General features: G+C 46.0%; 1 protein-coding gene across 2 annotated transcripts in view; it reads left to right on the forward strand.

Moving 5' to 3' along the window:
* The first annotated feature begins 1,364 nt into the window (after positions 1-1,364).
* Positions 1,365-12,799, forward strand: part of Rgs3 (regulator of G protein signaling 3) — a 127,163-nt gene continuing 115,728 nt past the window's right edge. For both annotated transcript variants that reach the window (XM_042695468.1, XM_042695484.1), the window contains exon 1: positions 1,365-1,500. In XM_042695468.1, coding sequence (XP_042551402.1) covers positions 1,422-1,500 — 79 coding nt within the window. In that variant the 5' untranslated portion in view covers positions 1,365-1,421. The remainder of the gene's footprint in view (positions 1,501-12,799) is intronic.

Below are 12,799 nucleotides of genomic sequence, written 5' to 3' on the forward strand. Positions count from 1 at the left end.
CTCCTGGCAAATGGTTCATATTCTCTCCCCCCCCCCACCCCCACCTTCTCCTCTCATGTTTATCTGTCTGTATCTTCTCTCTTGCATCCCCCAATCTTGTCTTCAGTGCATAGATCACTGAGCCACAAATACACACTTGGCAATGGAGTCAGGGACAAGGGATAAACTCCAACACTTCCCATTTTTAGATTTTACATGGGACCAGCAGCTTTCCCTCCCACAGTGACAGCAGTCAGAGATTTGCAGAGCAGATGTCTTGGTGTGAAACCACTTCCTGGAGGTGTCTCATGAATGTTTGCTGACAAATCCATGGGCTGACCTACCCTTCAGTTCTGCCTCCCTATACCAGGCTGGGGAGATTTCAGACTGCTCCCGCTTCCTCAGATGAAGGGGTCCTGCCTTGCTGGCTGATGATACCAGGCTGCAGAGGGAAGTGTGAGGCTGGCTAGAGCAAGCTGCTCCCATCTGGACCTGTGCCAGGCTGCTCTTAGTCTAAGAGGAGGCTCAAGAGAGCAATCCAGGCCATGTGCTGGTGGCTCATGTCTGTAATCCTAGCTATTCAAGCAGCCGCCATCTGAGGATTGTGATTGAAGCCAGCCAGGGCAGAAAAGTCCATGAGACTCTTATTTCCAATTAACCAGCAGAAAGCAGGAAGTAGAGGTATGGCTCAAGTGTAGAGCCCCGGCCTTGACCAAAAAAGCTAAGGGGCAGCACCTAGTCCCAGAGGTCAAGCCCCAGTACTGGTACATGCACACACACACACACACACACACACACACACACACACACACACAGAGTGAGAGCAAGAGGGAGAGGGAGAGGGAGAAGGAGAGAGGAGACTGGAGAGGAGAGAGACAGAGACAGAGACACAGAGCAATCCAGGCTGGCAGAGAAGGGGGCTGCAGCCTTGTCTGGGGATGTCCTGTTCTTTGCCAAACTCTACTGCCCTGGGCCAGGAGGTTGTTCCTTTGCCCTTGCTTGGTGCCTGGTGATTACAGGTCTGAGTTCAAAGCTGGGTTACAAAACAGGCTAATTGCGGTCTAGGGGAGCAGGGCAAGCAGGCCAAGCCCGCCCAGGCCCCCGTAGGGCTGGCACTTCCAGCCTAAAGCGAGATGCCCGAGCCAGGGGGTCCCCGTGTGTAGTGATGAGCGCGGTGGCCAGCGGCCGGTCTAAGCGCGGCGGCTCCGGCTCCGGCTCCGGCTCCAGCAGGTGGAAATCTCCCCATTCAAACCAGCGCGGGCCAATCAGCGGCAGGCGCGCCCGGGCCCTTCCAACGCACGGGCCGGCCGGGCGGGCCTCCCGCTCCGCCCGCGCCCGCCGCCGCCGCCGCCGCCGGGACGCTGGCGCTGGGGGTAGGCGAGCCCGCTGCCCCGGTGACGGGCAGCAACACCGCCAAGATCTCGGGTTACAGGTGGTCAAGCATGCAGCGCTCCCTGCACCGGGTCTCCCTCGGCAGCCAGCGCGCCCACCCCAACCTGTCCTTCTACCTCTCCACCTTCGGTAAGTGTCTGGGGGGCCGGCTGCCGGGGTGGGGGCGCGGGGCCGCCTCCCTCGGGGCCCAGATCGGCCAGCCCCCATGGTGACAGGCGGCAGGCAGGGAGCAGGTGCCTTTTCTACTTGGGACACTTCTCTGGACCCTTCCTCCTGCGATCCGGAAGGACGCCCTGCTCCCCCCCCCGGGGGGCGGGCCAGCCATCGGACACCACCTGTCGCCCGCCCCTGGTGCCAGATGCACTTGGTTCTGCCTCACTTGGCTGAAATAATCACACCCCAGTTAATCGTTCAGAGACCACCAAGTTCCCCACTGGCCAACAGCTCACTAGTGGCAGCCTCTAGAGATAACGTTCACTCGCTTTCCTTCGGTTCTGGTGGCTTCACCTCCTCATAGCTCACCTTGGAGGCTGTAACCCTGCTTCTCCATCAGGCATCTGACCAACAGACTAGGGGGTGGGGAGGATTCTCTCCACACAGATAGACCTTAGGAGAGTCTCAGGACTGTCTTCCTACTAAAGCTGAATAGTAAAAAGCCTCTAGATAGCGGGCTCCCCCAAAGGCCTGAGCAAAGCTGGCTTCAAGTAGCCACAGGTGACACTTCTTCTCCAGAGGGCAGCCCTGCACAGCCCGCCATTTCCTCATGGGTCCTGCAACTCCCTGTAGGGAGGAAGATCTCCCATGGGCTAGTAGCAGTCTTGGGACCCTAGCTCCTGCCTTCCCAGATGACCTGACCAGCAGAGTTTTGTTTTAATTGCATGCAATTTCCTTCTGAAGGTCCAGACAGTGCAACACAACTGGACTTTGCCCAGCTTTCAAAGGCAGAGCACCCAAGGAGTGAGGCCATTGCTGGGGTTCTTGGCCTCCCTCCTCTCCAGCTCACTTCTGCTCAACACACGTGGCTTTTTACAACCTGCTGTTTTCTGCAGGGGCAGAAGGAGTGTTGGAAAAGCAGTGAGTTAGCTCCTGGAGATGGCTGTGGTCTGGCATCCTGTCATTCACTGGTCTGGCTGGTGGAGGAGAATAAGTAGCACAATGAACTACTGATTTGTGGCATTCTCACCAGGTGCCATGATTAGTGCTCTTGATCCTACAGGGCATTCTGTTAACCCCAGTGAGATGTGGGGCTCTGAGAGACAAGGGAGTTGTCCAGAATCTGGGAATGATCAGGAAACAGTGAGCAGTGAGGCCTTGTTACTTTAGCTGTGTCCTGATTACAGAGTAAATAAGGTAAGGCTGGGGTGTAACTCAAAGTATACAGTGTCTGCCTAGCAAGCACAAGACCCTGAGTTCAGATGTCATATTCCCCCCTCCCCAAAGTAAATAATGTCAGTAATAGTTCATTCCTTTACTATATATGTATAGTAATTATTAATATGTATTATTCTCTCATCTTAACACAATTGAGATCAAATGTTATATAGGTTTTTAACCCACTCCTTTTTCTTTCTAGCTGCTTGAATGGGCAGCTATGGCCAAATATAAAGGCAAGCAAGAGTGTGCAGGAGTGGGGACTGTCCTGTTCTTACATGGTTTCCCCTCCAGTCTTTCTGAGGACACTAGTCCATTAAACCACATAGATTGCCAGTGGAATCCTCACATCTCAGCCTCCTAAGCAGCTGGGATTATAAGCATGAGCCACCTGCACCTGGCTTTTTTTTCTTTCGTTGCTTGTATATTTAATGTCAATCTATGTCAGATCTAAATCATAGAACTGTTGTTTTTTCTAAAATATTTTAGTCCCTAATATATATGTATACACACACACACATATTGCTGTTGTTGTGGGGCTTGACTTCAGGGCATGTCCACTGTCCCTGAGTTTTTTGCTCAAAGCTAGTACTCTACCACTTTGAGCCATAGCCACAGTAACATTCCTACTCTTTTTTTTTTTTGAACTCTGGACTTGGGCACTGTCATTGTATTCTTCAGCTCAAGGCGAGTGCTCTACAGCTTGAGCAACAGCAACACTTCCAGTTTTCTAGTGGTTTATTGGAGATAAGAGTCTCATGGACTTTCCTACCTGGGCTGGCTTTGAACCATGATCCTCAGATCTCAGCCTCCTGAGTAGCTAGGATTACAGGCGTGAGCCACCGGCGCCCAGTTTACATTCCTACTCTTAAATATTTGAGTCTTTGATCCATTTGGAGTTAATTTTTGTGTAATAGTTCAGTTCTTTTTTTCTTTTTCTTTTCTGTGTGTGTGTATGTGTGTGTGTGTGTGTGTGTGTGTGGTGTTAGGCATTGAACCCAGGGCCTTGCACAAACTAGGCAAATGCTCTACCACTTGGCTATATCTCCAGTACTCCAGTTTCATTCCCCTAATTATAAATACTAGTTGTTCCAGCACCATTTATTGAAAACACTGTTATGTTCCCATTGGATGATCTTAATACCTTTATTAACAAGTAATTGATAATAGACTTATGGGTTTATTTCTGGACTCTCAATTCTATTCCATTGATTTGTTTTGCTTGTCCTTATGCCAGAACCACACTGTCTTGATTACTGTTGCTTTGTATTCAGGAAGCATAAATCTTTCAATGTTGTTATTGTTTGTCAAAGTTATTTTGGCTTTTCTGCATCCCTTAATTTTCCCTATAAATTTTAGGCATATTTTATATAGTTCACAAAAATGTTGGATCAATATTTATAGAATATCTTCTTGAAAGGATTCAAACTTATTGGCTTACCTGATAAGCCAAGTTATTAACCTACTTGGGGCGGGGTCTATGAACCGAATTGTGAACCCACCTGAGGTGGAGTAGACCAGAAGTAGGGAAGGGCCAGGGGAGAGAACAGAGTGTGTGGGCCAAGAGATGATGGACAGGCTGCAGGTAGCCATGGGCATGGATGGCACACCCACGTCTCTTGAGAAATGTGTGCCCACAGTGAACCAGCAGGATGGAAACCATAGGAGACAGCTCTAAATACAGCATCTAGGGACGTGTCTGGAGTTCCTGTGTCACCAAGAGATTTAGCTGTGAAGGTGGATTGTATCTGTGAATGGCACAGATTGGCTAAGCAAGGTTTTCCTTTTTCCATGTTTATTATGGCACAACAGTGTTTACTGGGGCCTTCTTCCCTTTCTGCTTCTCTTTGGAAGCCACAGAAATGAACAATCTGTTTTCTGTAGTACGAATAAAGCTTGGGCACAGATGCCCACCAGCTGTTCCCTGTGATGGCCTGCAGTGTGTCTCTGCCAGCTGCCCATTAGTCCTTGTCTCCAGCCCTGCCGCTCTGAGCCTGGCAGGCTTGCCAGGCCTGGCTTGGAACACCCATCCATTTCTGAGGAACTCATCAGTTGTTGGTCAGAGTCCTCTCTGGGTTTTTCTGTCATTCTGAGTCCATCTGCTTGGGAGTTTTCAGAAATTCAACATTTCAGGCTTGTTGATAATTGCTTGTCTTCCCCTCCCTCCCCCAATTCCAGAGCTTAGGTTCTGGGTGCTGTCCCTTAGCTTCTTTGCAAAAGGTTGACAATCTACCACTCCAGTTCTGGCTTTTTAAAAAATTTAATATCAGGGGTTCCTTATTCAAACAGTTTAAGCACTATTTACCAAATGATAGGGCAAAGCAAAAGTCAGAGAACAGCTGTGTGTCAGTGTATTTCTGTGTGCTTATGACCAAGAAAGCAAGGAAGTGGTCCATTACATTTTACAGCTAGTGTTTAATAGGTGTATGTTGGGACTGATAAGGAAAAAATAGACCTACCTCATCAGAAAAAAATAGATAAAGAACATAAACAGGAAATGCTCTCTCTCTCTCTTGCTCTCTCTCTTTTTCTCTCTTTCCTCTCTTTTTCCTTCCCTTTCTCCCTCTGTCCATTCCTCTAGCTCTTTCTCTCCCTTCTCTCTGTTTTTCTGACCCTCTCTGTCTCTGTCTCTCTGTCTGTCTCTGTTTCTGTCTCACATACACATTCAGTAAACAGGAAATATATTCCTCCTCAAAAGTTGTTTCTTCCTAACTTCTTCCCTCTGACTTAAAGGTATTATATATGAGAACTTCAACAAATAAATTCAACTACAGTTCTTGCTTTTTTTGCTAGTTAATTGAATATGAGCCTCAAAGACTTTCCTGTCAGGCTGGCTTTGAACCATAATCCTTAGATCTCAGCTTCCTGAGTAGCTAGGATTACAGGTATGAGCCGCTGGTGCCCAGCTTGATAGCCAGTTTTTATAAAATCCCTGCATATTTGCAAAGAATTTTACAGTGGTAGGATGTGTCAAATGTAGCTTGCTGCTGAACACTGGTGGCTCGTGCTTATAATCCTAGCTAGGAAGGTGGCTGAGATCAGAGGTTCAAGGTTTGAAGCCAGCTCAGGAAGAAAAGTCCATGAGATTCTTATCTCCAGTTAATCACCAGAGAACTGGAAGTGGTGCTATGGCTCAAAGTGGTAGAGCACTAGCCAGTGAGTGAAAAAGTTCAGGGACAGTGCTCAGGCTTGGATTTCAAGCCTCATGGCAGATAGAAAAAAAAAAAGTAGCTTGCTAATTATGTTGTTCTAATAATCTGTTTCTTTGCTGATTTTCCCACACAATTATATCAGTTACTGATATAGGTATGTTAAAATTCCTACTACAGGGGCTGGGAAGGTGGCTCAGTGGTAGAGTGCTTGCTTTGCATGCCTGAGGCCCTGGGTTTGATTCCTCAGCACCACATAAGCAGAAAAAGCTGCAAGTGGCACTGTGGCTCATGTGGTAAAGTGCTAGCCTTGAGCTGAAGAGCTGAGGGACAGTGCCCAGAGTTCATGCCCCATGACAGACAAAAAAAAAAAGAAATTCTTGCTATGGTGACACATGGCTATAATCCAAGGTACTTGGGAGGTAGAGGCAGGAGGATCAACAGTTTGAGGCCAGCTTGGGATATTTAGTGAAGTTCTATTTCAAAAACAAAATACAAATGAAAGGGTTCGAGTATGGCATAAGTGGTAGAGCTCTTGGGTAACATGTGCCTTATTATTATTATTTTTTTTGGGTCCAGTTGTGGGGCCTGAACTCTGGGCCTGGGCGCTGTCCCTCAGCTCTTCAGCTCAAGGCTAGAGCTCTACCACTTGAGCCACAGTGCCACTTCCAGCTTTTTTCATTTTGCTTATGTGGTGCTGAGGAATCAAACCCAGGGCCTCAGGCATGCAAGGCAAGCGCTCTACCACTGAGCCATCTTCCCAGCCCCTAACATGTGCCTTATATTCAATCTCTAATACTGACAAAAAGTAGAAGAGAATTCTACTGTAACTGTATACTTGTACTTGGTGTTGTAACTGTCAGTTTTTCTTTTATGTAATTTGAAGCGATGTTAAGAACATACAAATTTATAATTATCATTCTTCTGGTAAATAGAAACATCATTTTTTTTAACCAGTCCTGTGGCTTGAACTCAGGGCCTGGGTGCTATCCCTGAGCTTCTTTTGCTTAAGGCTAGCATACTACCAGTTGAGCCACAAATCTACTCTAGCTTTAAATTTTTATTTTTATTTATTTAATGTTATTTGTTTATTATTATTAATTCATATGTACACAAATTACATATATAGTTTATTGGAGATAAGAGTCTCACAGACTTCCTTTTTTTTGGGGGGGGGGGGGTCGGTCCTGGGGCTTGAACTCTGGGCCTGGGAACTGTCCCTGAGCTCTTCAGCTCAAGGGTAGTGCTCTATCACTTGAGCTACAATGCCACTTCTGGTTTTCTGGTGGCTTATTGGAGATAAGAATCTCAAGAACTTTCCTGCTCAAGCTATTTTTGAACCACGATCCTCAGATCTCAGCCTCCTGAGTAGCTAGAATTACAGGTATGAGCCACCGGCGCCTGACTCACACACTTTCTTGAGTGGGCTGCCTTTGAACTAGGATCCTCAGATCTTGTCTCTTTCATAGCTAGATTACAGGTGTGAGCCACAGGTGCATAGCTAGAAATGTTCTTTTTTCTTCTGGTTGTGGGGCTTGAACTTGGGGCCTGGGCACTGTCTCTGAGCTCTTTTTGCTCAAGGCTAGTGCTCTACCATTTGAGCCAAAGCTCCATGTCCAGTTTTTCTTGTGGTTAATTGGAGATAAGGGTCTCATGGACTTTCCTGCCCAGGTTGGCTTTGAACGTTGATCCTCAGATCTCAGCATCATGAATAGATAGGATTATAGATGTGAGCCACCAGCTCACCAGCTAGAAACTTTTTTTAATGAAATCTTTTGTAGTTATGAATTCTCTGCTTCATTTCTAGTAGAGATAAAATCTATGTTTCCTGATATGAAAAGCATGTTATTTGCTCAGCCTATTGTATTGATCTACATATTGGTTTTTGTGCTAGTACCATGCTGGTTTTGTTACTATCAGCCTGTAGTTTTGATGTCAATATGTTGTGGTAGTCCCAGCATTGCTCTTTTTTGTTCAGAATTGCTTTAGTTCCTCTGAATTTTGTATGCTTCGATATGAATTTGTAAGATTGAAATTTGTTTCTATTTTGGTGGGGATGGCATTGCATCTATGGATTGCTTTCTGGAGTATAGATATTTCTGCAATCTTAATTTCTCTGATCCATTAACATGGAAAGTTTACCCATCTTCCTCAGGTTCTTTCTCCAGTGTTGTATTGTGGAAAATCTTATTTGGTAGTTTGAGACATAACACAAATGAAAAACACAATGAAAATAAATTATGGATTCTCTTATATGGCTGATGGCTATAAGCAAGTATCTAACAGATGCTTGTCATTATAAAAGGCCACATATTTAATTAATTATGGAGAACAAACTTTAATAATAAGTAGATGAGGATGCTAGTTTACAAAACTAACAATGTTGGACTTAAAATTTGACTTACAGCCAGGCGCTTGTAATCCTAGCTACTCAGGAGGCTGAGATCTGAGGATTGTGATTCAAAGCCAGCCTGGACAGGAAACTATCTCCAATAAACCACCAGAAAACTGGAAGTGGCACTGTGGCTCAAGTGGTAGAGTGCTAGCCTTGAGCTGAAGAGCTGAGGACAATGCCCAGGCCCAGAGTTCAAGTCCTACAACTGACAAGAAAAAAAAATTGACTTATAGTTGTGATTTTAAAACATAGTAAAATGTAAGGGAACATCACAAAAAACAGAATGATATAACTTTTCTACATATAGTAGCATTGCATACAAATAGACATTTACAAAATTTATATAATGTATACAAATGTGTTAAAAACAAAAAAGTTTGTTCTTCAGATGAAGTAGTGTGAAGGTCCTGGGATACCTTTTGGTGAACATGTTTCAGTTTTACATATTGCAGTTTAGTGGCAATGGTGTGGTTTACATCTATTAACCTTCTCTATTAAGCTAATAAAAAACTTCAAAAACAGAAGTTTCTTAATTCTGGTGTATCCTAAAACTATTTTGTTAGACAATGGTAGCTCATACTCATACCTGTAATCCTAGATGTTCAAGAGGCTGAGAAATGAAGATCCTTGTTCGAAGCCAGGTTAGGCTGAAAAGTCGCTGAGACTCTTTATCTCCAAATTACCAGCAACAAAGCTGGAAATGGTGGTATGACTCAAGTGGTAGTGCCAGCCTTGAGTGAAAAAGCCAAGTAAGAGTGAGAGGTCCCGAGTTCAAGGCCCAGAAGTGCACAAAAATCAAAACAAAACCACAGAACAAATTGTATTTTGTCGTTTCAGCTTTTAAAGTTGAAAAGTTGCCTCAGAATTGAGATGCAATTTAAGTGGCCTAATTATGGAGGCAATCTGTCTCAGTATTTATTGGCTTAAAAGACCAAACATTTATTATTGCACTGTTTTGTGTCCAGAGCTGGAGAGGAGCATAGAGTGAGGTTTTTTGCTGAGGGATTCTTATGGAGTCACAGTCAAGGTGTCAGCTAGGGCCTGGTTCTCTGAAGGAGTTTCTGGAACTGGGGGGGGGGGGGAGGGGTCCTTTGTAAGATGGCTTGCTTATTCACATGATGCTCGGCAAGTGGTGGCGTTTCAGTGCTGGGAAGCTGGCATGCCTTGCATGCATGAGGCCCTGGGTTCGATTCCTCAGGACCACATAAGCATAAAAAGCCGGAAGTGTCACTGTGGCTCAAGTGGTAGAGCGCTAGCCTTGAGCTGAAGAGCTGAGGGACAGTGCCCAGGCCCAGAGTTCAGGCCCCACGACCGAACAAAAAAAAAAAAAAAAGAGGTGGAGCTCCAAGCTGACCCTTCAAGTTGCCTCCTGGTGAGTATTAGCTTCACTCTGAACAAGTGATACAAATATGAATGCACAAAAACAAAAAAATCTCTCCCAATCCCCTCCTCCCAGCCCCCAAAAACCTGTTAAAAAAATTGGGGAACGGCTATTGGCTCACACCTGTAATACTAGCTCTTCAGGATATTAAGATCTGAGGATTGCAGCTGTAAGCCAGCCTGAGCAAGAAAGTCTGAGACTCTGATCTCCAATTAACTACCAACCCTCCCCCCCCCAAAACAAAACAAAACAAAAAGCAAAGTCAGAAGTAGAGCTGGTAACTCAAGTGGTAGAGCACTAGCCTTGAGTACAAAGAGGCTCAGGGACAGTGCCCAGGCCCTGAGTTCAAGCCCCACAACAACAGCAACAACAAGAAGGGATGAAGTTATCAGTGCATGCTGCAGCACAGTAAATCTTGTGATATTACACCAAATAAAATGAATCACAAAAGCCCATATGTTTATGATTCCATTTACCCAAAATGTCTAGAATAGGCAAATCCATGGAGAAATGAGTGGATGGGTGGTTGACAGGGTCTTGTGGGGGTAGGGGAGAGAAAGGCATTGGGAATAATGCAAATAAAGAGATTTCCAGAGAGGATGGAAATGTTCTAAAATTAATAGTGACTGCACAATCCCATGAATATGTAAGGAAAACAAATAACATACTTTAAATGGGTGAAATTAAACCAGTAGGATTTTTTAAAGGAACTTTTAATGCTTATTATATACTGTCCTTGGAAGTCACTTATTGTCATGTGTCTCTCCTCCACCCCCGCCCCCCACCAGGAAGCACATGGCTAATGTCCATGCTGGAAGGGAGGGACTAGCCTCCACTTCTTGAAGATCATCAAAGATCTTGTCGGCAAATTTTAAATCTACCACAGGGACCAACCAGCTGATACAGGCCCTGAGCCTGGCTACTTACATTCATTCAAATATCAGCTCTGCTAGACCGTGCTACCAGTTTTACTCTTAGCCTTTGGTTTCCTTGCTTGCAAATGAGGATTGAAATAGCAATTATTTGGTGAACTTGTAAGGAATAAAACAAAAGGCATGCAGTAGAGCTCTGAGTCCTTAGTAAACAGTGATAAATACGGCCTGCCTTCTCCTAAGCTGGGCTCTGGCCTGGGGTCTGGTTTACTGTGGCACTGCCTAGGGTAGGGAAGAGGGTGAGGGTTAGGGAATATGACATGTTTGAGGCTGAGCCCCAGAGGACTTGGTTGGTGTTATGGTTCAGCCAATGTCAGATGCTGACGGTGTTAGATTTAGAAATTTTAATTTACTGGCTTGCCCAGGCCCTATAATTTCTTATGAACAATCCAGAGCAATCTAATTCATTGAGTGACCTGCATATTAATTGATTAGTTTGTGCTGAGTGGATTGGAAGACTTCTGTTGCCCAGAGCACTGTTTCTGGAAGGAAAACTAGGTTGGGAAGTCATGTTGACATCGTATTTCATAGGAGGCCGTGTCAATCAAAGAGGCGGTAGACCCAGCATAGCTTTTATCCCACCAGTCACCCCTCACCCCCTGGATTTAATTTATTTTGCTAACTCCCATATCCTTTGCATGGTGCCTTGGGAATCTGCAGCTCTCAGTCCTGGGCTCAGAAGAATCTGGGCTTGTTGCTTTTTCATGCTTTCTGAAACTTACCCTCTTCTGACATTTTCTCAGCCCTAGGAGACCCTGTCTGTTCTGACTTGGTTTTCCCTTGGATCCCTGTTCCCTGGTATACTCTTGCAGCTTGTGTTGGCACTGATGGCTGTGACCCTTTGTAGATGGGGTTGGCCAACTACAATCCCAAGGGAACTGGCCTCTTTAGGGTCTCTGCACACCCCCACAGAGGATGGCTTTAGGCACTTTAGCCTGAACACTTCTGCGGGCTCCCATGGGCCACATTCCAAGTGTGGAGAAGAAATTGGATGGATGAAAAGGCCAGAGAGATCAAGGGCCACATCCTGAGTTGGTATTGTCTAGCCCAGCTGAAGACTCCAGGGCCCAGCCTCATGTCTCAGTGGTTCTTCTCTCTAGACTTAGAGTCATTTCTTGGGAGCCGTCCATCTCTTGGCTGCCTGTTGGCAAGCCAATGAAGGGTTACATTAGTAGCCACTCTCATTAGAGGAGGGGCCTTTTAGAGACCTGTGGATTCTAGAAGACTGGGGCCTGGGAAGAAGTCAGGCAGAGTTCTGGCTTCCAGAACAGGCTCTGGGCTTACCCTGGACATGGAGCTCAAAGCGAGGTGTCTTCCACCTTCAGTATGGCTCTTCTAGCTCCTGTGAGGATCTGGGGCTAGATGGCTTCAGAGGCCTTGGACATTTGATGGAGGAGAATGGTAGGAGGAGAACAGAGGGGACAGATGTGGCCCATAAGAAGGTCCCGTTCTTTATCTACCCTCATCTGCGGGCCTGAGAACTGACTAGGGAACCTGGAGCCTGGTCTGCCAGCTTGGTTTCTATTATAAAAGCGGGGAGGAGCTTGGGGTCCCTCCCCAGGAAAGCCTATTGCTCAGGGCCTACAAAGGCAGCTTCTGTGAGTTCGCAGACTCCTCTGCATTCTGACTCTGTCTTAACCCCAGGCCTGTCCTCCTCCTCCAGCTCTAGCCTCTCTCTTGTTCACATCCCTGTCAAACCACTGGGCTGGGAGTTCTCCAAGGGCCCTCTGAGCATTTCAGATCTGCCCTCTCTCACTCAGGGCCACATGTAGGGGGCAGCAAGTGTTTCCAATGGGATTACTGGCCATTTATGTTGGAAGACTTTTTTTTCCTTCTCCTTTGGAAATACCAGGTTTGAACACAGGGTCTCAAGATTGCTAGGCAAGTACCTTACCACTTGAGCCATCTCCCTAGCCCTTTTATGTTTTGATGATGATGATGATGATTGTTATTATTTTCAAGTAAGATCTCACTTTTGCCTGGGGCTGGTCTCAGATTGTGATCCTCCTACCTTTCCCTCCTCCATTACAGTCATGTGTCACCACACCTGGCCTGGGAGATGTCTTGATTTCTAGGAGAAGGCCATTATTAGGTCATTGGTGTTGTGCACTATACCTTGGTTCCCAGGGCTTTGGAAATCCAAACGTGTTTGGGCCCCAGCTGGCTTTGCAAAGTATGTTTCATTCTAATCATAGATACA

The sequence above is a fragment of the Dipodomys spectabilis genome, unplaced genomic scaffold (assembly GCF_019054845.1).
Source record: "Dipodomys spectabilis isolate Male_0828 unplaced genomic scaffold, ASM1905484v1 ptg000006l, whole genome shotgun sequence".
Classification (NCBI taxonomy): Eukaryota; Metazoa; Chordata; class Mammalia; order Rodentia; family Heteromyidae; genus Dipodomys; species Dipodomys spectabilis.